The sequence below is a fragment of the Lipophrys pholis genome (genome assembly GCF_963383615.2).
Source record: "Lipophrys pholis genome assembly, chromosome: 11".
Taxonomy (NCBI): domain Eukaryota; kingdom Metazoa; phylum Chordata; class Actinopteri; order Blenniiformes; family Blenniidae; genus Lipophrys; species Lipophrys pholis.
This window is the reverse complement of record NC_137631.1, coordinates 9,442,188-9,468,830: the sequence shown is the minus strand read 5'-3', so window position 1 is coordinate 9,468,830 and position 26,643 is coordinate 9,442,188. Positions and strand designations below refer to the sequence as shown.

At 43.1% G+C, this 26,643-nt stretch overlaps 3 protein-coding genes across 3 annotated transcripts in view; 2 read left to right on the top strand and 1 right to left on the bottom strand.

Moving 5' to 3' along the window:
• LOC308116725 (cyclin-dependent kinase 17-like) overlaps positions 1–2,419 on the top strand; it is a 32,313-nt gene extending 29,894 nt beyond the window's left edge. The window contains exon 17 of the mRNA XM_080475071.1: positions 1,240–2,419. Coding sequence (XP_080331197.1) covers positions 1,240–1,277 — 38 coding nt within the window. The 3' untranslated portion in view covers positions 1,278–2,419. The remainder of the gene's footprint in view (positions 1–1,239) is intronic.
• Positions 2,420–4,537: 2,118 nt separating this feature from the next.
• On the bottom strand, positions 4,538–13,311 carry LOC308116610 (ETS domain-containing protein Elk-3-like). Its single transcript, XM_080474885.1, has 5 exons — positions 12,946–13,311; positions 9,797–10,005; positions 8,018–8,800; positions 5,841–5,963; positions 4,538–5,009 (listed from the first exon to the last, which is right to left on the bottom strand). Exons 2-5 carry the CDS (start codon positions 10,001–10,003, stop codon positions 4,911–4,913), a joined length of 1,212 nt encoding a protein of 403 aa, XP_080331011.1. The 5' UTR covers positions 10,004–10,005; positions 12,946–13,311; the 3' UTR covers positions 4,538–4,910.
• Positions 13,312–15,145: 1,834 nt separating this feature from the next.
• hal (histidine ammonia-lyase) lies at positions 15,146–22,085 on the top strand. Its single transcript, XM_080474622.1, has 20 exons — positions 15,146–15,440; positions 15,616–15,676; positions 15,873–15,900; positions 15,977–16,051; positions 16,145–16,217; positions 16,309–16,375; positions 16,472–16,509; positions 16,607–16,732; positions 16,886–17,025; positions 17,194–17,241; positions 17,909–18,056; positions 18,167–18,262; positions 18,535–18,593; positions 18,772–18,852; positions 18,996–19,061; positions 19,146–19,311; positions 19,431–19,565; positions 20,864–20,972; positions 21,093–21,162; positions 21,262–22,085. Exons 1-20 carry the CDS (start codon positions 15,194–15,196, stop codon positions 21,391–21,393), a joined length of 1,965 nt encoding a protein of 654 aa, XP_080330748.1. The 5' UTR covers positions 15,146–15,193; the 3' UTR covers positions 21,394–22,085.
• The last annotated feature ends 4,558 nt before the right edge of the window (positions 22,086–26,643 follow it).

Sequence of the window (26,643 nt, the reverse complement as noted above, 5' to 3'; positions counted from 1 at the left end):
AATAATATTCACTTTATTTTAATTTAGTTCCATTTTAAAAAATGACACTGTGCTGCACAACAGAATACAAGAAGTCTGCACCGACTGGAGCTTAAATGTGTGGAACTGTGGTGGTCAAGACTATAAAAAAAAGAAAACAAAAATGCATAAAAGACAGTGTCCAGTTTCTCAGGGACCAGATAGTCTTCCAGATGTCACCAATAAAAGCAGGAATAAATATATTTTGGTATGTTGATTAAAATTAGTATAATTTTTTACGATGACAAAGGCCAGGCCAGTTATGACTTGAGATTCGTCTTCACCAGGAAAGTCTCATTAAGAATCTCTTGTCAGAGACTCTCATCTTCTAGAACTCAAACAGCTATGAAGCAAACCGCCGTTCTCACAACACAACTTGTGTTACTGTGACCATAACTAAAAATAAAGATTAAGAAAACTGTAAAAACAATAAGTTGGAGCGTCATAAAGCTACAATGTTTAATCTTTTGGGCCACGTTTACATGTCAATGTTTCAAGTGATTTCAGTCCAGGTTTTTGCTTTTTCGTTTCAGAAAAGTTTTCAAACCTGTCCTTACACGGAAACAGCAGAAATGCCGAAAACAATGTAGTTTGCATGCCAGCGGGCGCTGTTGGTTGTTTTCAAAATGAAATCACACACACACGCACACACGCACACACACACACACGCACACAGCAGAGAACAATCCGCTATAAACTAACAATGGGAGAACAGGGACATTCGTATGGACATTGGTCATTGTCCATCTACTCGCACATGAGCAAAAGTGTTTGCTACGGCCGTGAGGAGGACAGAATTGAAGCGTTTTCAAAAAGTTGTGTTTTCAGTGGGTCCGAGCACCGTTGCTGAGTAAATTGATTAAAAAAAAAATGCAACAAAAGTTTTGGGTTTTCACTTGTTAACGAGGCCTTAGTTTCATGCAAATCAATATATAGTATAATAAACTGGATGAGGCCAAACTGCTGGTGAGGTTACCAAAGTCTGCACGTTGCTTCGTCTTGCAGTACAAGGTGGTGCCCCAAGGTGGTGCATTGAGTCACAGCAGCTGAATTTCTTGATTTCGATGGTGTTGTCATCTGCATGGTGAAGTGACTCAACACTGCCACTCAGTGGACAACGGAGTCTTCAAAAATGAAAGTGTTGGATTGTATTTCTATAACTTGTGCTGCAAACGTCAGTAAATGCACTTCAATGATTATGTTTCTCTTGTTTCCCATCAGGCAACGGGAAGAGCAGAAGACAGAGCATGCTGTTTTAAAATCTCTGGACTGGATTGTGTTTTTTTTTGTTTTGTTTTGTTTTTTATTTTGGAAGGATTTCTGAGCTGTACAGTCTTTGCCGTCAGATCGGAAACCTGAGGAGGATGTTGATGTGGAACATCATGGTCACCATGGTCACTCTCGCCCCTCCCTCCCCAATAACAGCCCGGGAAACTGGTCCACAGTCGGAGCCCCCACCCTCTCCCTCCAGGTCTAGTCTGAACCTGGCTCTAAAGAGACATTTATATACTGTACATCTATATTTATTATTGAGATGAGAATTTGCTGCTAAATCCAACTACTGTCTAGAATTCTAACTGGCTCAGTCACTTTAATGAAGACATGCAATGTGTATAGATTTCTAATTACTTTTCTTTGAAGTGGTGGTATTTTTAGTGATTTTGATTTATTTTTTTCTTCACCGTTTCCATTTTCATACATTAAAAACTCCACCTCGAAGCTCCTCTTTCTGCGCGTGCGTGGCCCACAGACGGAGGGATGTTTCTGTAGCAGTTCAGAGGGAGTTAAGCAGTGTTTTGGTTTTGTTTTTTTCTTTTGCAACGGTGCTGTAACTCGGCTGCACAAATCCTTTGTGAGACTTTCACTCTGAAGGTTGTGGATGTGATATCCGACGCTGTCGAGCCGACTGGAGAGAAAACAAACATCTGGTCCGATGCTGGCGTGTCATTCCAGGATGCTGTGGTCTCTGTCGTGACCAATGAACAAATGCAGGGAGAAAGGCGACGTGGAATTATTAACTCGGGCATTACAAGATTAGTTACGCCTCCTGATTGTTTAAGTACAGCGACCTGCCTCTTCGTTCCTGTAAACCCCCCCCCACCCTCTTTTTTTTTTTTTTCTTCTTCTCCCCGGATTGCCTCCATCTTTGTGTTGCATGCCCGCTCTATTGTATGAGGAAGCACACAACGTCTGAACTCCTGATTCAGGAAGCACTAGCTCCAGTCCCGCCCCCTTTAGTGAGTCTGATCTGAGTTTATTTAACAGTGTTACAAGAGATGTTTTGTATCATATTCTTTAACTTTATTTGTGGATAATTGTTATTGATGTGGGATTTCATTGCAGATGCCCTCCCATATTTGAGCTTTTTCAGAGTAAAAATTAAAGTTTCAAAAGAAATCTATGCTGCTGTTTTCTCTCTCTGTCTCTCTCTAACGTACTCAGTTTCTGTGCAACATAACGTCTTTTGAAGTTGAAACTGAGCTAAATATACTCAACGATATGTGACGAAACAACAATTCTCATGTCACTTCAAAGAAAACCGTCAAATCATTATGCTGTATATCAGCTGCCGTTGGCATTGGGCGATTTTCATTCTGACAAAATTAGAAGGAGTAGTACATTTTTAAAAATTGTGAATCTATTGTAGAACAATTACAAAATACCTTGTATTGCAAAATTGAGTGTTACAGGTCCACTTTGCAGTAAATGGCTACTGTCCTCTTTTCTCTACCCAACATTCGTTGATAACAGCTTTTTCTGTAGAAATCCAGCAAAGATAAACTAAATGAACATGAGGCAAAGTATGTGTGTTGTACTATTGGGAGCAGTCCATCTGCTTTGATTTGAACATTTTGCTGAAGTCGCTTTAATCGCAGGAGGAAGATTCAAATTAATTTAATCCACCACTTCAGTATAATTAATTCAATAGAATATTTGATATATGCACCAGAAGGAGTATTTCTACTCTTATTATTTATGATACTAAATAAATGGTAAGTGGCCCCAGTCTGTCAAATGTTGTAATCCCTCTTCAAACCACAAGGTGGTGTTGTGAGTCACTCAAGGACAATCAGGCCTCGTTCACAGGACAATGTTTTCAAGTAAAAATTTTGCATTAGGAGTCACAGAAAACCTCTTTTTCAAAACAGCTTCTTTAATGCAACATTTCCTCGATGGAGCACTCTTTATTTCACACTTTTCTAAGAAGTGCAGTACTACACACACACACACACACACACACACACACACACACACACACACACACACACACCTTGGTATTAAATAGTTTTTCTGCACATGTGTTCCTGTGCACTTGTGCTGGCACCAACTAGTGGCCTGACCTGCAAACTACGGTATTTCTTCATAATGTGATCGTTTTTAAAATGTTGCGCTTGACGATGCTCTGATCTGTTGATCATTGTTGTGCGAATAAATACATCTGTAGCTCAGCCTTATTGTAACTGCTAACTCAATCAAACGGCCAAAAGCAGCTGTACAAAGTTTGATTTGAAGTACAAATTCTCAAAAGGAGAAATCGGACCATATGTCAAACGTCTTTCAGTGCAGGCTCCACAGCTTGATGTTGGGTAAAAACAACTACAATTTTCCCTTTGTCTGAATGCAAAAGGGTACACATGCAATTTGAAAGAGTTTACATTTTAATAACACCAAACACATTTTAAGAATGCCCCATTATGCATAGTATAATAAAATGTCCAAAGAACATGTTCACCGACTGCAGCTTTCAGCATGCATATAGTGTCTGATACTCCTGTTAAAGCACTAACAAGAACGGTCGCTGAACTATGGACTCAGGTGTCGTGCCCAATACACTGACTTTGACAGCGCCATCCCCACTTAGTACATTTGAAACAAATTTAAAAAAAACAAACAAACCTGAAGTTCCATCTTTCTTTGTAAGTGCAGGAGCTCCTCCAGGGCCGCTGGTTGGCAGCTTGGCCCACTGAGCCACATGCTTGTCTGTTTGTTTAGGTTCATCTTGAAATCTCAGCACCAAAGCTCAATATCCTTCACTCTATGTGGGTTTTCTCAGTAAATCTGCATGAATTTGGTAATAAGTGTCTGACTATTTTAAACATTTGAAAAGTTAATGGTACGTTGACACTCGGATGATTCACTGTTTTGATCATGTGTGTGAGCCACTGAACTAGAGGAGTCGAGTTCAAGCATTCAATGCTTTGTTTATTGAAAATGACAAGATATTCCTCACAATACAAAAAAACAATATACAGAATACAAACTGTATACCAAGTCCAGTATAAAAAAAGAACAGAACAAGAGTTACAAAGGTTTTCCATTGATTTGAAATCTCGTCTTCATTTGAAAGAAATAAAGCAATAAAACAGGACAACAAGGCACAGCCGGTACTATCTGAGAAGCATAGTGCATACGTTACATACAATATCACAAAGGTAAATCAACTGCTGTCACACTTTGTGATTGAACATTTAAGGAAAAATAGGGATTTTTTTTTTTTTTTTTTGTATTTTGTTTTAACAAGATTATAGGAAAAGCCAGGCAGGCTCTGGGCAGGACGAGCGTCCGGCTTCACGTCACTTCTGTCCACGGCGGACAGGGTCCATGTGGAAATGTGCTGTTTTTTTTTCTTTTTAAATCACAAAGAGCCCAACATCTCAAAGACGCGGCGGCGAATGGCTTTATTTAATCAAGTGCTTTCAACCACTGGAGTCTGAAGCAACCCGAGTGCAAAATAACGTGAGGTCACACATACACACACACATCGTCTCCTTCTTTTCTTTCTTTTTTAAAATGAAGCAAAAATGTGTCGAGACGAGGAAGAGATGACTGCGGCGGCGGCTACTGAGGATGACGATGGATGAAGGTTTCTTCTCTGTGGATGGTGGGGGGGATCAGGACTTGTGGGTGGTGGGGGACAGGAGCAGGGAGGAGGGTGTTCCTTCCAGGTTTGGCAGCGGGACAGGCATGTGTCCGTTGATTAGGCTGGGGAACTGTGGAGGGAGAGCAAAGTGAGCTGAGCGTTAAGGAGGGGGTTGGTGTGGGTGGTGGGGAGGGGTGAGGCTCTATGAAAGCTGCTTTCCGGTGAGGAACTGCAGCATTGTCACTGCTCTGGTTTCCTGTTTTTTTTTTTTTTTTTTGGTATTCATTGTGCCTCTTCCTTCTCATCTCTGTCCCCTTTAACTCAACATGAGAGGGAGAAGTGGATACGAGTTGTTGCACAGAGACACTGCTATGCTGTGTGTGTGTGTGTGTGGGTGTGTGTGGGTGTGTGTGTGTGTGGTGTGTGCGTGTTTCGTAAATGAGGAGCAGCTCTCAAACCAGTCCACCCTGTTCAGACTGACTCCCCTGGGCTCAAACAGGAAGTATTCACAGGATTTCCTCTCCCTCTCACAAGCGCTGAAACAGGACACCTCTGCAGGACTTGCTTACTGACTCTCAACTAGTTTCACAACCGTTTGTGTGTGCACATCTAAAAAAAAAAACAAAAAAAAAAAACATCTTGCTTTTTGAGTGGAAAATAAAGTATATCTGCAGGATCAAGATCAAATCAGTCAAGATCTTTTTAAAACAAACAAGTAAAAAAAATTGAAATTGAGCTTACAATATGTGGAAAAACCAAAAGTTTTATCGATCAAAAAAATAAATAAATCTTCTGCGATCACCTTCGGTTACCTGAGACCGGCGGGGATTTTACAGCAGCGCTCGCACACTTCCTCCTCTGCTTTAAAGTGCTTCCTGTAAACAAGAATCCCCAGGCCTTTCTCTTCTCGTCTGCTATTTTCTGCCCTGCTGGTCTTGAAGCACCTGGGGTGGTTTCTTACCTGAAAGAGGGAGCTGTGGCCCTGCAGCCGGGCGGGGCTGAGCGGGGCCACCGGGCTCAGGCTGCTCCAGAAGTGGATGCCCGACAGCAGCGGACTGTGAGCCAGCAGCAAACCGGAGGGAGTCTGTCAGGGAGCCAGAGAGAGAGGAGGGGGGGGGGGGTATGAATAAGTGAAAAACTAGCAAAGATGTCGTTTAATTCTTTTTGTTTTACAGGCGGAGAGATGCGGCGGTGGGATGACATCGTCGCTGTGAGAGCTTCGCTTAATGCGAAACATGTTGAATTGGTAAATGGGCGCGTATTGGCGTTTGGAAAAACAAACTGATGGGAGCAGGAAGGAAGTCTGCGGTTTCTCCCCGAGAATACAGGGGTGGTGGGGGGGGGGGGGGGGGGGGGGGGGGGGGGGGGCTACTGTTGATTGAAGGCTTGGGGGTGGGGGGGAGTGGATGGATGGATGGAGGTGGAGGCAGCAGTAGGCAGTCGGTCCACAACCACTTGGAACGCAAACTAGAGAGAAAACATATGAAATCAATTTCTTCCCTCTCTCCCCCGAGCCCCCCCCCCCCAAAAGACTTTCCCCCTGTGTCACCTCAGAAAAGGGAGCCAGTGTTGCGGAGGGACCCAGCCCTGCTCCCATTATTAATGGAATTATTGGAGCATATGGCATCACTTACCCCCCCCCCCCCCCCTCCTTTTTAGTTCGGCCTTGCAGATTTTTGTAAATCACTTGTTTTCCTCTGATGCGTCTTTTTTCTCTTCGCATCAAAAACACACTGAGGGGAGTACCAGTGCTGCTTGTTTCTCGCTGTAACAACTCCACGGTAAACACATTATTGACTGAACGAGAGGATTAAATACCAGCGTCTGCCCACGGCGGAGCCTCTGGCTCATTCTGATCTCTGCCAGGAGCCTGAAATGTGGTGAAAGTGGACTGAAGTTTGTGCCAGAAAATACAGTAACAATTGTCCCGTAAAAGCACGAAAAGCAGGCCGCGGAACCAAACAGACAGACGACAACACGTCACCCACCGCGTGCCCGAGACCGGAGCGCAGACGGATCTCTCTGAGGTCTCCTGAACTAAACACACACAGTGACTCACTCAATCAAATCCTACACTTTTAAGAGTTCTCGGTGACACGAGCTCACATCCAAGCCGTCTACCTTCTGCAGACCGTCCCCCCCCCCCCCCCGCCTCTCCGTTTCCTCGGGACATTTTGGCTCGACGGTCTACCAAACAAAAATAGCAATGGTGTTTCCACAAACACATGCCAAGCCGGGTCAGATGTCTGCTTCAGGGACGCTGACATCACTCTCTGGATGGATCCCATCTTCTCCCCATCAGCAGCAGCCAGGCCGCCGCTCCGAGGGGACGGAAACCGATAGCATCGCACCGACATGGTTTTTTTTTTTTGGGTGAGATTTGATTATTTTCGGGGCTCGGCGTGCTCCAGCTGTGGCTGGTCCGCTTTGTCCTGATCCTGGTCACAAATGTTGGGCGCTCCTTTTAAATGTGGCCGCGGCGCTAAATAGTGAGGTTAACCTCCTGCTAAAGGAGCTTATTTGAAGCTCAAATTACAGACCTGTAATGAACAAAGCCCCCCCCCCCCCAAGAAACTTTCTTCCCTCATACTACCAGGATGTACTTTAAGTAAACTGTGAATGTAAAAAATTAACAAGACACATAAACTATTTCATTCTATGGAATGTTTTTGTACATCAACCCTCAAGATGCGAACAAGCATGACTATGACTGGTAGATGAGGAAAAATCAGGGTTTCAATAAAGCCTGGATCAAGTGAAGGCCCAGCAGCGAACAGGACGACGAGTCTGGAGTCAAATTACACGCCGTAGGAAAAGTTTTCCGAGTCAATCACAGGGATCAAAAATGTAAGAAAAATAAAATGATTTTCTTTAACCTGCGAATCACAAACTCTGCAGTACGTAAAGAACAAAGGGCATCATATTATCAAAGGTTTACCCATGAAAATAATAGACCTTAAAATGAATGACTGTATAAAAAAAAACTACACGGGCACCGTCTCGCTGCAGTTTCAGGAGTGTGGAACTCAGTCACTGACTTCCTGGTCAAAACTCTGGGAAGCAGCGGGACGGACTGAATGAATGAGTGTGTCGACAAACAGCCTGATTGCTGTGGCAGTGACCGGACGGGGGTCTCACCTGTGCCGTGAAGAAGGCCGGGGTGAGGGAGCCGGAGGGCAGCGCCGGGCTGTTGAGGGCGATGGAGCCGATGTCACTTCCTGCCAGCAGCAGGGAGGGGGCGGAGATCTCCAGAGCTTTGGGCTTTTTGCTCTTTGGCGGGAGTCCATCTCCTTGGTTACTGTTACTACTGCTCCTCTTTTTGGGGGGCTGCAGGGGGGCTCGCTCCCTGTGCCCAGAGGAGAGATTGAGGGGCTGAGCGCTCTGCTCAGAGTCCTCTTCCTCCTCATCCTCCTCCTCCTCCTCGCCGCCGGCGGGGCTCCAGCTTCGGCCGGGCAGGGTGTGCGGGGAGGACGGGGAGTGTGAGTGGGAGGGGGCCTTGGAGGGCCTCGCGGAGACGAAGGACTCGGGCTTGGCACAGTGAGGGGAGCTCCTCTCGTTGGAGTTGGTGCCAAAGCGGATGACGGAGCGCGGCTCCTCCTGGTGCTCCCTCAGGGCCCGCAGGAGCTCGGGCTGGTTCTGCAGGGAGCTGATGCTGAAGGAGGAGTAGAGTCCTGAGCGGCGGTAGTCGTTGCGACACTGCTGAGCCCCCAGGGCGGCCAGCGCCCTCCTCTGGGCTGCCTCCTCCTCCCCGTCCTCTTCCTCCTCCTCCTCCACCTCCAGCTCGTGGGCTTCTCCGTCCTGCAGGGGAAACCTCCCCGAGGCCAGGCCCATCTCCACCGCCTGCGGGTCCATCTTCAGGATCTCAGGGAAGGACACAAACTTATAAACAAACTTCTGCCCGATCACCTTCTTGATGATGTTCTGAAACCAACAAACAAACAAACAAACAAACAAACAAACTTTCTATTTAGGATAGTTTCATTTCACTTTATCAACACCGCAATGCCTGGTCTCTGGAATCACTGATGAAGTTTGAAGGTTCATGATCCAAGTTTTTAAAGAAATCAAGTATTTTTTTGTGCTGATATATATATAAAAAAAATATGGTCAGACATGAGTAAAACTAATAATATAGTATTTTATTTAATAGAAAGAGATATCCCATTTATTTGGAATAAATATTATATCAGTACTTAACTCTCTATCGGACATTCATTGAAATATTTGGAAACACAATTGAGTGTCGTCAAGAACTACGTTTGTGGCCTTTTTGAGTCCGTCTTTAAAATATACGACTATATGTTATACACGTCATAATAAATCTGCTGGAAAGTGGAAAACGGACCCCGGTGACATTGTGTTTCACAATTTACAGTAAAAAAAAAAATAAAAAAAAATAAATCTGGAAAAAGGTTAAAATCCTCACTGAGTGTTTTCAAAAAGCTTTAACGTCTCTGTTGTGTCATCCTAATCTCCATAGGATGACATAATGTGTTTGTCGTATGTTTATCAGAAAAGTGACGACATCTGTCACTACGTGCCTCATAAAGGATAAAAATAATATTTCCACATGTTTTGTGTTTTTAAAAAAAAAAAAACGGAATAAAGGTTGTTGAAATAGTTTCAACATGTATATTGTATTTTGAACAATAACTGATCATTCCTGTCACGACAAACGTGAAACTCTAAAATCTGAGCGCGAGCGCGGCGATGAGCAGCTTGTCAGTGACGTGACGGCCGGTTACCACACCGGGAGCGGTTTACAGTCAGAGCGCTACATCACAGAAAGAGGAAGTGGAAGTTTCTATCAGGGGAGCTTGTGGCTTTTAAAGAGAAGAACAAAGAATGCGCTGTGGCGTTGCACTTCTTTCACACGAAGAGTCGTGGCGGACGGCGGCTGCGGCTGCTCGCACCCACCTTGTCGTAGTAGTAGCGCAGCGCCCGGCTCAGCTTGTCGTAGTTCATGTTGGTCTTGTTCTTGCGCAGCCCCCACAGCTTGGCCACTTCCTCAGACTTCAGGAGCTTGAACTCGCCGTCCGTGGACGTCCAGCATATGAGGTGCTTGTGGCTCTGGTCGAGCAGCAGCTGCAGCAGGAACTGCCAGAGAGTGATGGCGCTGTCCATACCTGCAGCCAGACGGAGCGACGGTGGTTATTGTGACAGACGGATCACCACTTTGTCAAGCCGGTTGCTCAGAAAAGCCCCGAAAACCTACCTGCATGTGTAAGACCTGCCAGATGCTGCAGTGACAGAATAAACATGGAACTCAAACCACTGACGGAAACAAGCCAGACGCCGCTCTGCCCCTCCTGCACCCGCTACAGTTACATGTTATTTCGGTCTTAACTAAATTCTGAAAAGTCTATTCACGACAACACAAGGTTAAAAGCCTTTGTTTTGTTTTGCTTTTTCCACTCGGTGTCTCTTCTGCCGGAGTGTTTTACTACACTTGGACTAAATTGGGTTAGTGGCTGAGGAGCGAACGGCCTTTTTGAGCTGTAACATGTGGTGTGAGGAAGAGGAGACCGCTGATGAATAGAACAGTGTGTTAAAGAGCATAGTGTAATGTAGCAGCAGCAGCAGCAGGAGAGAGAAAAAATACAAGGAGGAACAACAGCTCAAGCCAGAAATATGCTGTGGTTCAACCTGGCCCTCTCTCCACAGGAAGTATGACGGGCCCAGGGTGGGTTATTCCTCTAATAGAGGAATGTGCAGCCTCCCAGCGCCCGTCTGACTACCACCAGCTCGCATATTAATGGGTCAGGTCCCCACAGATTCAGTTTCACAGTATTGGCTGAATGATGGATCGATTTATGGATAATAAATCAGTTACAACACAAATCATTGATATCTAGGTCAAATTCTAGGACTCTTTATTCCGTTTATGCAGTTTTACTTCTTATGCTGCTTGTAGGCATTTGCCAAACTGTGATTTTCTTTTTACAGATTTGGTTAATGTCATCTAAACTCAAATTTTACAACAGTAATACTTCCTGTATTGGTTTTAACGGAAAAGCTCCTTGTTGTTTCAAGCTTGTCCATTCTTTTAGCTTGCTGTGGCTTTTGTTGTTACGGTAGTTTCACCTCGCACTATGTGTACTACTTCACGAATCAGGAAGGAAGATTTTATAGCAGATTACGAAAAGAAAAAGTCAAAAACTATGACACCAATACACAAAGGACTTACTGTTATTCTAATATGAATGTACACTGTCTGAAGCTGGTAATCCTGAAGAATAAACGTCTGAGAAAGGATTTTATTGTGCGGTTGAGTATTGGACTATTCTATTGATATGTACTTATGAATTTGTGATATTTTCGTTACATATCTTTTACAATCATGTGTCTGTCGCTCTGGGTAAAGTATCATGAAGCCCAGTCACTTCCAACCTGAGGTCTGGGATCTCAGGAGACCCGAGGCTTTTCAAACTCCGACATTTTCAAAGCTAGACCAGTGAACGTGTATGAGACACTTGGAGAATGCCTGTTGCTCATTCTGAAGGTTCCTGGTTTAAGTGTTGGTGAGAACGAGTGCGTCAGCCAGTGTTTGGCCTCACCGTTGTTTTGGTAGTTCAGGGTCAACAGCCTTTTGCAGATGTAGTCTGTGGGTGCCCCAACAAACCACCAATCATGTAATGGCCAGTAACATTTGGATTTGAATTGAAGTATCATTTTGACCCAAAAACTAAAGTATTACACAAGAATGAGGTCTGAGCCGTCTTCTCGTCTCATGATCTACCTTCTATCTGCGAGGCGCAATAGAAAACACTGATAAAAGAGCAACTTTTCAGCCGCTCCTGGAAAAGAGAGCGAGGCCCGGACTCATTTCCGACACCAGCTATCCCCTGAGTTTTCTATCTTCCATGTGAAACTACAAACCTGTCAGAGCCAGGACTTCCTCCTATTCTACTTCCAAGGACAAATGGTGAAGGAGAGGGGATCCCACAGCAGGGGAGCGTTTCCCCAAATCCTGCCACACTTCCCACTCAAATCCCAGAGGGCCGAGGGTCAAAAGATCAAATCATTGTCCCCTCTCCTCTCCACGGCTCCTCCCTCTTACCCACTCTGAACCCAGACCTGGGGCTGTTGTTTTGTTTTAATGCAAAAGTAATGCCTGCCAATGCAAAGAGGGCTGAGCTGAGAGGTCTGCAATCAGGACAGAGAGACTTTCTAAACACGCACCTTTGCAGGATGCTGCAAAATAGCAGAGTGCAGCTTCATCCTCCTCCAGACTGCAGTGCATACACATATTTACAGGGCAACATAAGTGATGACCTCTCCACATAGAATCCCTGCAGTGTGTGTGTGTGTGTGTGTGTGTGTGTGTGTGTGTGTGTGTGTGTGTGTGTGTGTGTGTGTGTGTGTGTGTGTGTGTGTGTGTTTGGTGGTGGTGGTGGTGGTGGTGTGTGTGTGTGTGTGTGTGTGTGTGGGGGGGGGGGGGGGGGGGGGGGCAGAGACAATCTGACAGCCACAAGACGTGTTACAACTCTTTCGAAGAACATCACGGGACCATCGTGGAGCTTTATTGTCCGGGGATGAGGAGCCCTGCTGCGGATGCGCCGTGCGCACAAAGCCGTCCAGTGTGTTGGCTGAACGGAAACTCCTAATGAGATTAGATGGTGTATGCAGACATTACTTAGCCATGACTAAATCTGCTCTCTTCCTGTTCGCAGGCGGTGATGGGGGGAAAAAAAAATCAACGGGGACGAGAAAAAGCATCTCTAAACACACAAGCACACCGTCCGTGGTCGATCCACTTCTTTAGTAGAGTTGTTATAACTCTTTACGCATGGACGTTTGGACCTCTGACTCATTTTCAAGATGTTGCCGAGACCGGAAGATGGCACAGACGTGTCCCAATAGAAATCGGAACTACTCCTGTTTAAAACTTGAAAATACACCCGATGCGGAGAGTTTAACGTGTCACAAACACTCAGAAACCAAATACATGCCAGTAAAACACCTAAATGTACATGTTGTCGCTAGAGTCTGTGCGCTATCTCACTCCGAACATGTCACCTCTTAAAAAAAAACAACAACTAAATAAAGATGTGCGTAAAGTTTACCTGCGGGCTCGAACTCGATGTTTTCCCTCCGTGGAAACTTTACGGTGCAGTCCGTGTGATTCCTTGTTTTTCCATGCTTTCTTCGGCTCGACACAGTTGTGCTGGACTGAAATAGGATCCTGGGCTTTTTCTTTTTCTGAGCAGGAAGTTGGAGCAGGCAGACACAGAGCCGGCTGACTTCCTCTCCCCGACGATTCCCCAGGCAGTTTGCCGTCTGTGTAAACACACTTTTCCTCCCTCCTCTCCTCCTCTCTGCCTGCCCGCTGACGGCCAGCAGCGGGCCTCCTCTAGCGTCCGCACACAGTGAGAAGCGGAGAGTCCGACGGTCCCTGAATCTAACACCGCCGCTCCACAGGCGACGGTGCTGCCTTCAGGTACACCTCGTAATGTTCAGCTCCATGTCTCCCCCTGTGGAGCAAAACAGAACTTCAGGTGGAGTAGCAAGAAAATGGCAGGAGTCCTTTCTCAGGATGGTTTTTCCTTAAAATCCTAAATATTTGAAATGTAATAATAATAATAATAATAATAATAATAATAATAATAATAATAATAATTAGGACAACTAGATATTTCTCCATTTCATTGCTTCTTCACCGCAATCGCTGATGATATTCAAAGGGGCTTTCTCCACAGCAGATCCTGATTTTGAACGTTTTAGACCAGTTTTTCTTCCTCGTCAGCACTGAGATTCAGTCAGTGATCTTTCAGTTACAACCTCACTCACATATGGGCAAAGAAAATAAAGTGTAAATGTCCACAGTGAAGTGAAAATGGGAGACTAGAGCTCATATTCTACATTTTGATTTCGTTTACGTTCACTTTTATGCGTATAAGACCAATAAAAACATATTTGTCTCAAGGCACTTTACATATTGATAACAAGTCGATTAATATATGTTCTAATCTCATGTGGGCAAGCAGATGAAAGGGTAGGAAAACCAGTTTAGCATAAACAATAACTCTCTAAGCTATTAAAGTGAGAGGACTGAATTTACAGCAAAGGTGTAAACCTACCACACAGACTGAGATCTAATAAGTCAGAACTGTGTCTGTACAATGCCCTGCTGGAATAATTTGGTGCTGTCAACTCAATGATTGACCCTCTTGGTCATTAATTTCAAGCTTTATAGCTTTACCAAGGAACATTGTATAGAAATAAATGTCCTAATGAGAAGCTATACAATATAATACAATATAAATGCAAGTGTTTTGAACTTCTGAAAAGCTTTTGTTGCCTGTAATGTTTGGCCATGACAGAAATATTTGTATTTATTGTTTTTTCTGTTTGAGACAAATCTATATTTTAATAAAACTGACTTTTTTTTTTCAGCACAGAGAAATTATTAGAGTCATGTAATGCTTGTGGTGTGTGAATGAAGCCAGGGTGAGAGAGTGGGTCTTCATGCTTAAAAAGCGGTCTTATGTTGTTGGATGGATGGTTGATTTATGCAGCCATGTTATGGGTGCATAGCAGAGGTGTGAAAACAAGCCTGAGTTAATAGGTATCATATTATATGTTCATTTTCAGAGATCTTCTCCACAGTGCCAAAAAAAGTAAAGGCTGCATCTTTGACTTAACCAGAAAAAAAAATGGAGTGTGTGTTTTACTTCAATTGTGCATTAAGGTGAAATGTTATAATGGTATAATGGATCAATGTCTTACACTATTGGCAAGTTCTTACATTATGGGCTTTATTCTTTTTGAAAAAGGCCAAAACGATAGCATTATTGGCAGATACTGTGTTATAGGTCATTATTGGTTTGTTGGTAGTAACCATTTGTGGGATGAGCGGCAGAGCTGAGTATGTTTCTAAAAAGACCATAAATGTAAATTTGGTTTTTCTGGCGACTTGTCCGTGACCATAAGTTGAATAAAGATGCGTGATATTTCAACAATCAGCTCTTACTTTTCCAATAGTATGAATTTCCTGCTATCACAGTATGTGTTGACACCAATTTTGACGCAATGGAGTCTTGACTTGGTTATTGTATTTAAATTGAAGATGGGCTGGACGGCTACCAACAAGCAAAACGATGCCAGAGGTTAAATGAGTGACTGAACTTCTTCAAACCACTCAGCATTTTCCCAAAGATCTGTGCCACGGATTTGCGGAGGTCAACGATCTCAACCCGCGAGGCGTGGCTCTCTGGCTGCGTCTGATTGGCGGCCAGCTCACATGCGGCTGAAGGTGGTACCTTGGAGAGCGGCGCGCTGCGCTCACTGCAGCTGAGTCCCGCGACACGCGCAATGCCTCGATTTACCGTACACATTCGAGATGAGTGGCTGGCAGTGCCCTGCCGGGACACCTCCAATCCTATCCGCTGGCTCGGAGAAGAGGCACTTAAACGCTACGTAAAGAACAAACCTGACAATGGCGGCATTTTGGCCGTGAAGGAGACGCGCTTTGTGGTGCGCCGGTGTCAGGGTTCGGGCTTGCTGGACGTGGATGACACCATTGAGGATGTACTAGAGGACAATGACTTCGTGGAGCTTGGTAATGACTGTTTGAAATATACAAAAAAAACCAAAAAAAACCCCGCATTTAATCACCTTTAATGAGTATGTTTTTCCCCCTGGCAGTTGAGCGTAAAGTGTGCGTAATTACGCATGTGCTATAAAAGTTGTTATTTTTATGTACCCACAGTGAGTAATCTTTTCTGTATTTTCAGCTATTGAAGGAGACACCATGTCTCCTGATTTCATCCCGTTTGAGCCTGGAGTCTCTCACCTGTATCCTTAAACATCACAGATTGGATATGGGGATGTGTATGCTGTTCTTATTAAACAGGAGTTAGTTGTTCTTTCCATTGCATTGTTTACAACTGGGTGGAAAAACGCTAACTGGTGACTTATTTAACAAGTTAATATCTCGTGACGCTTTCTATCATTTTGCTGTTGATTTACTGAACTGAACTATGTGACACAGCACAGCGGCATACAGAGAACCTGCACAAGTAAGTGAGTTTCTTGCTAAATATGAGATAACATTGTGTTGACACTGTTTGTGTAATACTCACCCCCCCTGTGCAGTTTCTTTCCATGGATGGCAACAGCTTGACTTCAGCAGATCTGGTAGACTTAGGGAAAGGACTCTACAAAATAAAGGTAATGATCAACACAATGTTCGTTGTCATGTCTGATGTTTGGTAATTGTTGACTGTTCATTGACACAATCCAACACTTTGTGAACATTCCTAGCTGACTCCGGAGGCTGAACGAAAAGTTGTGCGATCCAGAGAGCTTTTGGACACCATTGTCAAAGAAAACAAAGGTTAAAATACGCTGAAGTGTTCAATAAATACCAGAATGCATAGAAAATCAGTGACTATAAACTTTTGTTTGTCTTTCTCATCTTCCTGCAGTTGTCTATGGAATCACCACAGGCTTTGGAAAGTTTGCCCGAACGGTCATTCCTGTCAGCAAGCTTAAGTACAAAATTAATTTCATAGCCTTTTTATGATCTTTGTAAAGAAAATTATTCCTTTCTGTGCTAACCATTGGCTGTAAACACTTTTTAATTGACAGAGAGCTTCAGGAAAACTTGGTGCGCTCACACTCAGCAGGTAATCAAACCTTTTATGAGGCTTACGGCTCCATTTTAACATGTACAGGGTTCCTGCGTCTTAGGATTTGTGATCAGAATTGTGTTGTGCTGTGTAGGTGTGGGAAACCCGCTTAGCCCTGAGAGGACTCGCATGCTGCTCGCTCTGAGGATCAATGTTCTGGCCAAAGGGCACAGCGGTATTTCTTTGGAAACTCTCCATGCAATGATCCAGGCTTTCAACGGTGAGTTTCAGATAGTCCCATCAGCATCAGTTTACTTTTGCTGATGAGGGATATCAGCTTTCATCAAACTGATAACTTTCTTTACCAATCAATACTGGAGTCTCGGTCCCTTGACTAATCCTGGTCATTTCTGTGATATTTTGTCCCTGGAAGCTTCCTGTCTCTCATTCGTCCCTGAGAAGGGAACAGTGGGTGCTAGCGGAGACCTGGCACCTCTCTCTCATTTGGCCCTCGGACTGATGGGGGAGGGAAAGATGTGGTCTCCTAAGAGTGGCTGGGCAGATGCCAAATATGTAAGCCTGAGTGTAACCTTTTACTCTCAGCATCAAAGGCGCATTTCCTATACTATCAAGCAAGCTTTTTGTGTTGCAACTAGAAGAGCCAGAGTGAAAAAGGAAAGCATGTTTGCTTTTGGATGACCCCTGGCTTTTGACTTTTCCTCTTGTTTTATCCCTGCTCAGGTCCTGGAGGCCCACGGACTGAAGCCAATAGTTCTAAAGCCTAAAGAGGTAAAACGAAACACATTGTCCCCAGAGTCCACGTCATCCTGTCAGCTTCAAACACACGAAAAGCATTATGATTCCAGATATAGAGTAATACTATATGTTGACAAACTTGTAGCTCTCTACATGTAATAAATTAACTACTTTATCAGAGGAGATTTTTTGAAAGTAACTGCACCAAATTAGGTTTAAAATAATGAGAAAAAAAAAATAGTGAGGTAAATTTTTAAATCATTTCTGAAATTACCAAATAGTCAGTGATCGGTGTTCTCTATGAGTCAAAGTGATTTATTGCCATTTTCATGCAATGACCAAAAAAACCCTCTTGGTTTTACATGTCATTTGTGAAAGATGTGCTTGGGCTTCACAGTGCTGGACAAATATATACGTTTATTAAATGTTGGCATTTGTCACAGAGCACATCTTTAAATAACATGACAGCAAATAAAAGGAACATTTCAATTGAATCCAAGTAATTACTTTCAGTCCATATTATCTATAAGGTAGTATCCATTGATCTGATAAGAGGCTCTGTTGTGCTGTTTCATTCACTTCCATGTCAGGTTTATGTCGGTTAGATAAAATGGAAAAAAAAGTAGTCCTTCAGTGCATCACTTGACTGAAGTGATTTTATTCAAGTCCCTCCCTCTCCCTCTGCGGTGTTCCCTCTCAGGGTCTTGCTCTGATCAATGGGACTCAGATGATCACCTCTCTGGGGGCAGAGGCTGTGGAGCGAGCCCTGGCCATTGCTTGGCAGGCAGACATTGTCGCTGCTCTCACCCTGGACCTATTGAAGGGAACCACCAAGGCCTTTGACAGTGGTAAGCAGCAGCAATGAAAGCACGCAACACCAAGGAAATAACAAAAAAATTCTTGCATATATTTTAAAGACTGTCGTTCATCCTTTCTGGTTTTCTGGCGCTCCCCGTAGACATCCATGCGCTGCGACCTCATGCAGGACAGGTTGAAGTGGCCCTTCGTTTCCGGTCTCTGCTGGACTCTGACCACCACCCATCCCAGATTGCAGGTTGGAAGCCTCATCCAGATTCTGGCAGGCACACTGCACTGATGTTTCAGTTTATCTCTCTGCTTGACAAGGTTTCCAGATTCTCACATTATAAATACTTCCAGCGTTGCCCTTGATCAAGGAACTCCCGTGTGGTTGCCCACACTACATAAGTATTTAGGATGGATCACAGAGATTATTAAAGTATAGCTTGCAGGGATATCGTGCCTGCGCAGCACCTTCTGACATGTGGTATTTAACGTGTGTCATGTGGCGTTGGCGTGTTTCTCCAGAGAGCCACCGGTTCTGTGACAGGGTCCAGGATGCCTACACTCTGCGGTGCTGTCCTCAGGTAACCTCAAATCAAGTCAAGTTTATTTATGTCCAAAAATCACGAGTTCCTCCCACATCACGTCTCCATCGTTCCAACGCTGTGTCGGAAAAGAGAAAACTCTGGCGGACCCTCATGTGATCGCGTCGCACTGGAGTTGGAGTCTCTTGTGAACGTTATAATTTCTGTCTGTACGCAGGTTCACGGGATTGCCAATGACACGATCCAATTTGTGCAGAACATCATCAATACGGAAATCAACAGTGCCACTGACAACCCTGTATCCTTCTCCGGCCTGTTTGGATATATCTGATGAGAGGAGGTTTCTCTTTAACATCAGGATTTCTGGTTAAAATGGACTCTGCCGTTGGTCTTATCATACAGTATATCACTGTCGGATTATTTCTTTAATGGCCACTTTAGATGGTTTTTGCAGACAGAGGTGAGACGATTTCCGGCGGGAACTTTCATGGCGAGTACCCAGCGAAGGTTCGTGACTGATTAAACATGGTCATGTTTGCTGTATACAGGATTTTATTCGTCCCTCATTCGCCATCCTGTCTCTTCTCGCAGGCTCTGGACTTTTTAGCCATCGCCGTCCACGAGCTGGCTTCGATCAGTGAGAGGAGAATTGAGAGGCTGTGTAACCCCTCGCTGAGCGAGCTGCCTGCCTTCCTCGTCAATGAGGGGGGACTCAACTCAGGATTCATGATTGCTCACTGCACTGCTGCGTCTTTAGGTTGGTGTTTCAGGTCACCCATCCAGGCTGGGTACCATCAACGTAACAAATGGGTGTTTTAGTACGATATTGAAGCAGCTGAACAAGAAGGTACATCTGTGACCTCCCGCTGTGTTCAGTTTCAGAAAATAAAGTTTTGTGTCACCCGTCATCTGTGGACTCCTTGTCCACCAGCGCCGCCACAGAGGACCACGTGTCCATGGGGGGCTGGGCTGCGAGGAAAGCCTTGAGGGTCATAGAGCATGTGGAGCAAGGTAAGTTTCCTTTCAAACGCGTTGCATGATTACATCATGACAAGGGTTTGTTTTCGCTGTGATTTTGAGGAAATGTAAACGCAAAACTCAGCAAGGTAAAGTTTAGTGATTGTAGTTGCACTAAAAGTCCCTCCCAACAAATGAGATAACATGGGCGGCTTTGAGAAGGGAATTAAATCCAGAGTACACAATCTACTACAGATTGCGGTTCAGTCCACATCTGCGCTAGTGTCTCACAGTAATGTCATTGACAGTAGATCTAGAAACAATTTCCACAGTTTAGAATGGCTAACTTGTTAGTTTCAGGTGAAGAGCGACAGCAGCTGTGGTCACATGGTCCCTGTTTGTCACCCTCAATCATTAAATGGGGACGTGATTGTCCCACTCTGGATGTTTGTGACATGCATACATGATCCCACATCCAGTTTTACCCAAAGAAGAATAAAAGTGTTGAAAATGGATTCGCCTGTGTTTGAAACTGAAACACCGAAGAAAGAAACATCTTCCCTCTTCTTCATCAGGAAGATGTGATGTAGCAGCATTGATCCTATGTGATTTTCCACCATTGTTCAAAAATTTAAACAATAAAAAAGTAAATACAAATTGAACTGTATGTGAAAGGTGAAGTGCTGATGTGAGATACCAGGTTGTGGAAGGCGATCATAAACAGTGTTACGCCACTTCCTCTGGTCTGTACGTACAGTATCTTTAATGGGATTGGGCTTATCTAATCAGATAGGAGTGTTTACATGACACACTTTGTATTAGATCAGCATCATGGAACATGTAACTGCACTCACCATCAACTCTAGAGAAAACTTCATGTATATTATAAGATTATAAGAAACCTTATAAAAAAATTTAAACCAATGTTCACAAGAAAACATCAAATTGATGGATCAAAGAGAGCAGATTGAGGGTTGTGGATGTATGAATGTATACAAAAGGAATTGATTAGTTGAGTCCAGAGCCAATCTACATTTGAGCAACTTCCTGATATTTAAAGTGAAAAATTCTGATGTGTGTCTCTATTTAAACCAAACTTTAATTGTATTGTTTATCTCTATTCATGTTTCAGTAAGTCAATGCTGTTCTCGTCCATCCTTGACTTGTTCTGGACCCTGACACTGTGTAATCCGGTCTAACCCGTCTAATTTGCTGCACAAGAGCATAAATTTGTCCTTGCAGTAAATTATTTGTTGAAGTTGTCCATCAATGGCTAAAAGGAAGCCGACCCAAACCTTGAGAACATGTGAAATGCTTATTCGCAAAGTGAAAGGATGTTTTTGTGTGTGTAGTTCTGGCCATAGAGCTGCTGGCCGCCTGTCAGGGTATCGAGTTCCTCCGCCCTCTTCGTACCACCACTCCGCTGGAGAAGGTCTATGAACTTGTGCGCAGCGTGGTCAAGTAAGTCAAACAGACGTGGCCAAGGTACACCACTCTCAGCCCGCTGAAATGATGTACCAAATAGTTAATATTTATCCACTGTTCCACTTTCTTCCAATCCTCTCCTTCTGCCGCAAACAGACCGTGGATCAAAGACAGATTCATGTCTCCGGACATCGAAGCTGTCCACCGTCTCCTACTTGACAAGAAGGCAAGTACTGCAAACTGTGGAATAAAAATGTGTTATACAAGCAGGCTTTTCTTTTTTTTTTTTTTTTTTTAAACAGCATCTTTGTATTTTTTCACTCAGGTGTGGAGCGTAGCCAAACCTTACATTGACAAGTATAAGACGGAGTACATACCCGAGTCCCGCCCCGTCTCCCCCACCGCCTTTTCCCTGGACCCCGCGGCATCGCCCAGGAAGCGCGTCCGTCACGAGTGAAAGTCAAAGTGGCCTTTTTTTTAATGTGTTCTCTTAACCAAAATTCTATTTCATTGTGTGGAAATGGGGCCTGCATTGTTGATTGAGTTGAGGATGTAATGAGCTGTGATGAGTTTAATTCTGGAAAGGAACTTAGGAACTGGCTATCTTACTGATGAAATATACATATGTATCTGTTGTGAATCAGTAGTCAACAATATGTGTGTATACTCGGCCCTGTGCGTAAGTGTTGTATTTATCCTAACACCTGCTGTCCCCTTCAGGATGTGCCTAAATTTAGTTTTTATTGCCTTTTCACTACCTCAGCCTCGCACAAATCTGTTTAATGATAGAGCACAAACACTAATGTGATTCATGTTTTGTTTATGAGTATCTAATAAAGAAAACTGAATTTTTTGATGTAAAAGACAAAGAAATAAAAATGAACACTGATAATAAAACTACAACCTTCTTCTCAAAGTTTGTATGATGGTCTCTTTTCCTGGTAAATATTCCTGTATAGTTTGTCTCTGCTTAAAGCCCATTCTTCATTGACTGATGATTGACTTTTCCTGACAATCCATTACTTTATCTAATATTAATAGTTGTAGTAGTAGTAATTGCTCATGAAAGTGTAAGTATTTGAAACACTAGCGTTGACTGAACTTCCTGATGTGAGTAAAAAAAACTCATTAAAAAAATGACCACTTCCTGTTTTGCTTCCTGTTTCCTGTGCTGCCAGTTCGTTAACAAACCTGCTCTAAACCTACAACAAGCTTTTGTTTCACATGATCCCGTTTTAATCTAACATATTTATGAGCATAAAAATATATTTGATTTACAAGCAAAACATATATGATCAACTTTTACTATGCATCAAGTAAACCATGTGGAAAACTATACAGGAGCCATTTTCTAATATCTCTAAAGCAGCAGGTTGTTATTAACCAAACATTGAAATTGAGCACCACCCAATTTTTTCTGCATGACTCTTAAAATGACACCTTGAAGCGGACACAAGGAAATTTGTTGTTTTATCCAACATTTCGCCTCTATTTACTATCAAACATTGCAGAGGAAATACGTCTATCATCACATCCGAGAGGTTGGATTTATTTCACATTCTTTCCAGGGGAATTCAGTACAGTGATGTGATTAGTAAGTGTTGAACGCCTGGGACGAACTGTGAGGAAACCAATAAATAGTTCCACTCCCTCTGAGTAATCATGGAGGATTATATTGGCAGGTTTGAGGATGTCGTCCTGTCTGTGTGTTGAGTGTTGGAATAATCCACTGAACACAAGTGTCTTTGTCCAGTTTAACAGGACCTACCTGTCCAGGCTGGAGTCACACCTGAGAGACATGAGAGTGCTGTGTCACAGGACTGTCTGAGCAGCTTTGGTCAACAAACTCAAAGGTTACACTCACAGCAGATAGCAGCACATGTGGAGTTGCACCCAGAAGAGGTCCACCACCATTATGATAAAAACTAAATCTTTAAAGTTCTCTGCTGAGAGCCGAGCGCTTTACAAATGCCTCCAGGAGAGCAAACATCCGGGATGTTATTAAACCTTGTGTTGCTTGTGCTTGCAGTCTGGGTAACCACTTCAAGAAAAACACAGTCTGCAAACTTACAAAACACAAACTCAGAGCAGCACTTATGAAGTGGAGCATAAACATTCCAGCAAAAAAACATAATTTATACTAAAGAAAATACAAACGGAAAAAAAAAAGCATATTTAATAACTAAATGGTTATGAATCAAGTAGCTTGCAAGCCTCATTGGCTCAATTGAACAATTTAAACATCTGACCAGAACTACAAATTAATAATATTACTTTCGGGACAAAGTTTTAAAGTTTATTGATGAAAAAACTTTGTAGACAAATACATGTAGACTTCAGGCTTTATTTTATTCATACTCGGGAGGAAACAAACACTGGTAAAATAATAGTTTGTTAAACTTTGACGTTTCGACAAAAAGGAAAACCTCTATAGGAACATAATAACTGAACAAGACCGCCTCGACCTATCAGAAGGGGCAAAACATGAATCTGGGCATTTGATTGGCGCAGACAAGGAAAAATGATCTGGTGGTGGTGATTGGTCTACAAAAGACTGACTTTCAAAAGAAAGGTAAGCGAACGTGAGTGGTTCTGAAAAGATTTGACTGGTTTGATCGGCCTCCTAGGACGTTTGAATAAAATATAAACCTGAAACCGACCATACCAACTAAACAATAGCGTCTTTTAGCTCGATAGTAAAAAAAACTAAAAAAAGACAGGTCTCCTTCGAGCCGGATTCGAACCAGCGACCTAAGGATTTCAGCATTTAGCCCTACAGTCCTCCGCTCTACCAACTGAGCTATCGAAGGGACGTAATCATCTGGCCTAACCAGATTGTTTATATAGGGTTATACGTTCTTTATATTATATTACAGTTTCACATATCCAACGCTACAAGGAGCATCAACAAATATATGCGTGTACTAAGATTAAGCACAGCTTAATTAGTATTAGTTATTAGTAACGTGCATATTTTTGCACGTTATGAATGAAGAGAATAAAGAGAACCTACTTGTTGATAATATAATATACACATAGGCCTCACTGCAGAATTTGCCCGACCACAAATTGTCCTGAAAAATAAATAGAAACTTCCCACTGGGACTCACGACTTCCGAACAAGTTAAACTGGCTTGGTGAGGAGTTAACTGTAGGACAATGAGTGACACCTTGTGTCTTAGTATTTAACTTCAACCCCTTTTCACCAAACTATATATTCCACTATAATAGTCAGTCTTCACCTTTGCGCACACACAAACACTAAACGACTAAACAGAGGTATTCAGGTGCGCTCCAGATCACAAACTATAGACATCTACATTGTATCAAGAGTCCCTGGTCCCCTACAGCAGGTCACACAAGATAGAATAGAAAATAATGTTTTCATTGTCATTTTACAAGTACAAGGAAATTAAGTTTACAAGTGCCTGAGCCTGACATGATTATATAAGTACAAGCACAACAATAGCTGTAATCAAACAGTTCAGGATTGGGATAGGCAGAGATCACATTAAAAAACCTTGAGCTGTAGTTAAGACTATATTTTGCATTTAGGCCTAGTACAATAGTTCCAGATGTGGGGAGTGTACATTTTTTTTTTATAGAATACTAAGGACTTTGATCTCACCTAAGTAAAAGTAAAAATTTTATATCCACCTTTGAAATTCGTATGTTTATTGTAATATTGTTTATTTGATGAATAGATAGTCACAGGATAGTTCTTACTGAGCATTTCACACAGGAACATATCAGCAAGAGTCAGTGAAGAGACTGGATGCCATGAGCTCACGCTTCATGTCAGCTGATCCGATTCTAACCACTAGGTGGTAATGTTCCCTTTCTGAAGAAATAAATCCTATCGTCCCATTGGATTTACTCACCTGCTGTGGTTTAGTGAAGTTTTTTTTGTTGTTGTTGCATTGTTGGACTTTATATCATGCACACATGGGGGTGAAAAGGGTTTTTTATCAGCTGACTCCATGCAATGAGGATATTTCAGAGTTGCATTAGACTCTTCCCATGATTTGGTCACATTTACAGATTAGACCCCTCTGCTTTCAGGTAATGTGATCGCTAATGTGATTCTTTCATTCTGTGTCATATGTGCCAGCACCCAAACACTTGAATGCCCTTAGCCCACAGCAAGTCTCACGATACCTATTGTGGATATGTAAGCGAGGGTTATTACAATCTCAGAAGATGATACTAGGAACAGAAACCTACTGGAGGACACCAGGACCCCACAGCAACACTGAACTCATAGTTACATTTCTACTTGTGTCAGTGAGAAATACTTTTTTAAAACCTTCTCTACACCTTTTAAATAGTTCATGCAAATATTTTCTGATAATTGCAATTTTCTACATTTAACTCTGCAAAATTCATCCTGATAAGATACATTTATTAATCACATGGGAAAGTCACCAAGATAGAAAACACTAAGAATATACGGCAGAAACGTAACGCCAATAACTAGCTTCAGTGAGCTTTATTAAATCTTGTTATGATGAACAGGATTTGCTGTCAAGCTACTCTCTGGTGCATGCGTCTTGTCCTGACGTGTCTGACAGCAGGTTACATGTGTAGTTACGCTCCTGCATACTGTAGATCCCAACAGCATGAGGACAACAGTGGAGCCTGCAGCAGGGTCACGGCGGTGAGGCGTCAGACATTCCTCTCATAACACAGGCCACAATCCCCAAATCTTCTCCATCCTTTACCCAGATTATCATTCTGTCTAAAACTGGGCGGCCACAGGGAGGACCTGAACCCCTGCCCCCACCTCCTCCCCTTCACCTCCTCCAATGACGGTAAAAGGTTTGAAGAAGAGAAGTTCCCATCAATCACATGCAGGTACATCAATCAGGCACTTCGGCGCACAAATATTATGGTCGTTCCCATTCCAGCTCCACCCTTCCACAAGTTTTACAACCTTTCTTTCCTCAGTTTTCATCTAATGAGGAGTTAGTCTGTCCTTTATGGACCTTGCATGAGCAATACAGATAACATTATTCATTTCAAACCATGACAATGTAGTCACATCTCATTCTCTTTTCCATTATACAGTAAATATTTCTCTGGAAATTATTACACAAGAAGCCATTGTGAAGAGATGCAAGGTTAAATAACAAGTATGTAACCTTGGTGACCTTTGATCTTTAAACTGGTGACATGTTGACGGTACACACTGCACTTCACTCAATGCTAGCTGGAACAAGCTTTAGACCCCATAACCCAAACCTGGACGAAGGCAGTATAGAAGATTGATGGACGGATGTCTATCATTGTGTCACGTAAAAAAACACAACGCAGGTTTTTGTGCTTGAAGCGGCATGAAAGTTAGAAAAACTATATTAGACCCAACATTTTATTGATCCCCTGAGGGAAATTACTTTTCTGCATGTAACCAATCCTATTCATAGTTAACCTCAACGACACATACAGGGAGCCTGTGCCCTGAAGCAGCGCCAGTGGACGGGCGTTGAGGGGTCACATGGAGTCCCACAGGGGCAACTTGTTGGCAGCGGGATTCAAACTTCCAATCCCCGGTCTGATTCTTTAATTTCTCAGCCTCCATTGCCTGTAAGGCTTGTTGATGTATTGAATGGTACATTTAAGTTAGAATGATTGTGACTTTTATATTGTAATAGTGTTTGTACAGAGGTTAGCCCTCATACTTTAACACAGGAATGTTGGTCTGTTTGTA

Bases quoted from the DNA above. Each gene is read 5' to 3' on its own strand.
- hal (XM_080474622.1), top strand. From the start codon at position 15,194: ATGCCTCGATTTACCGTACACATTCGAGATGAGTGGCTGGCAGTGCCC. The intron at 15,901-15,976 runs GTAAGTGAGTTT...CCCCCTGTGCAG, and splicing joins CATACAGAGAACCTGCACAA to TTTCTTTCCATGGATGGCAA. The intron at 16,376-16,471 runs GTACAAAATTAA...TTTAATTGACAG, and splicing joins ATTCCTGTCAGCAAGCTTAA to AGAGCTTCAGGAAAACTTGG.
- LOC308116610 (XM_080474885.1), bottom strand. From the start codon at position 10,003: ATGGACAGCGCCATCACTCTCTGGCAGTTCCTGCTGCAGCTGCTGCTC. The intron at 8,801-9,796 runs GTGGGTGCGAGC...TGTTGGTTTCAG, and splicing joins TGCGCTACTACTACGACAAG to AACATCATCAAGAAGGTGAT. The intron at 5,010-5,840 runs GTAAGAAACCAC...CTCCCTCCACAG, and splicing joins GCCACAGCTCCCTCTTTCAG to TTCCCCAGCCTAATCAACGG.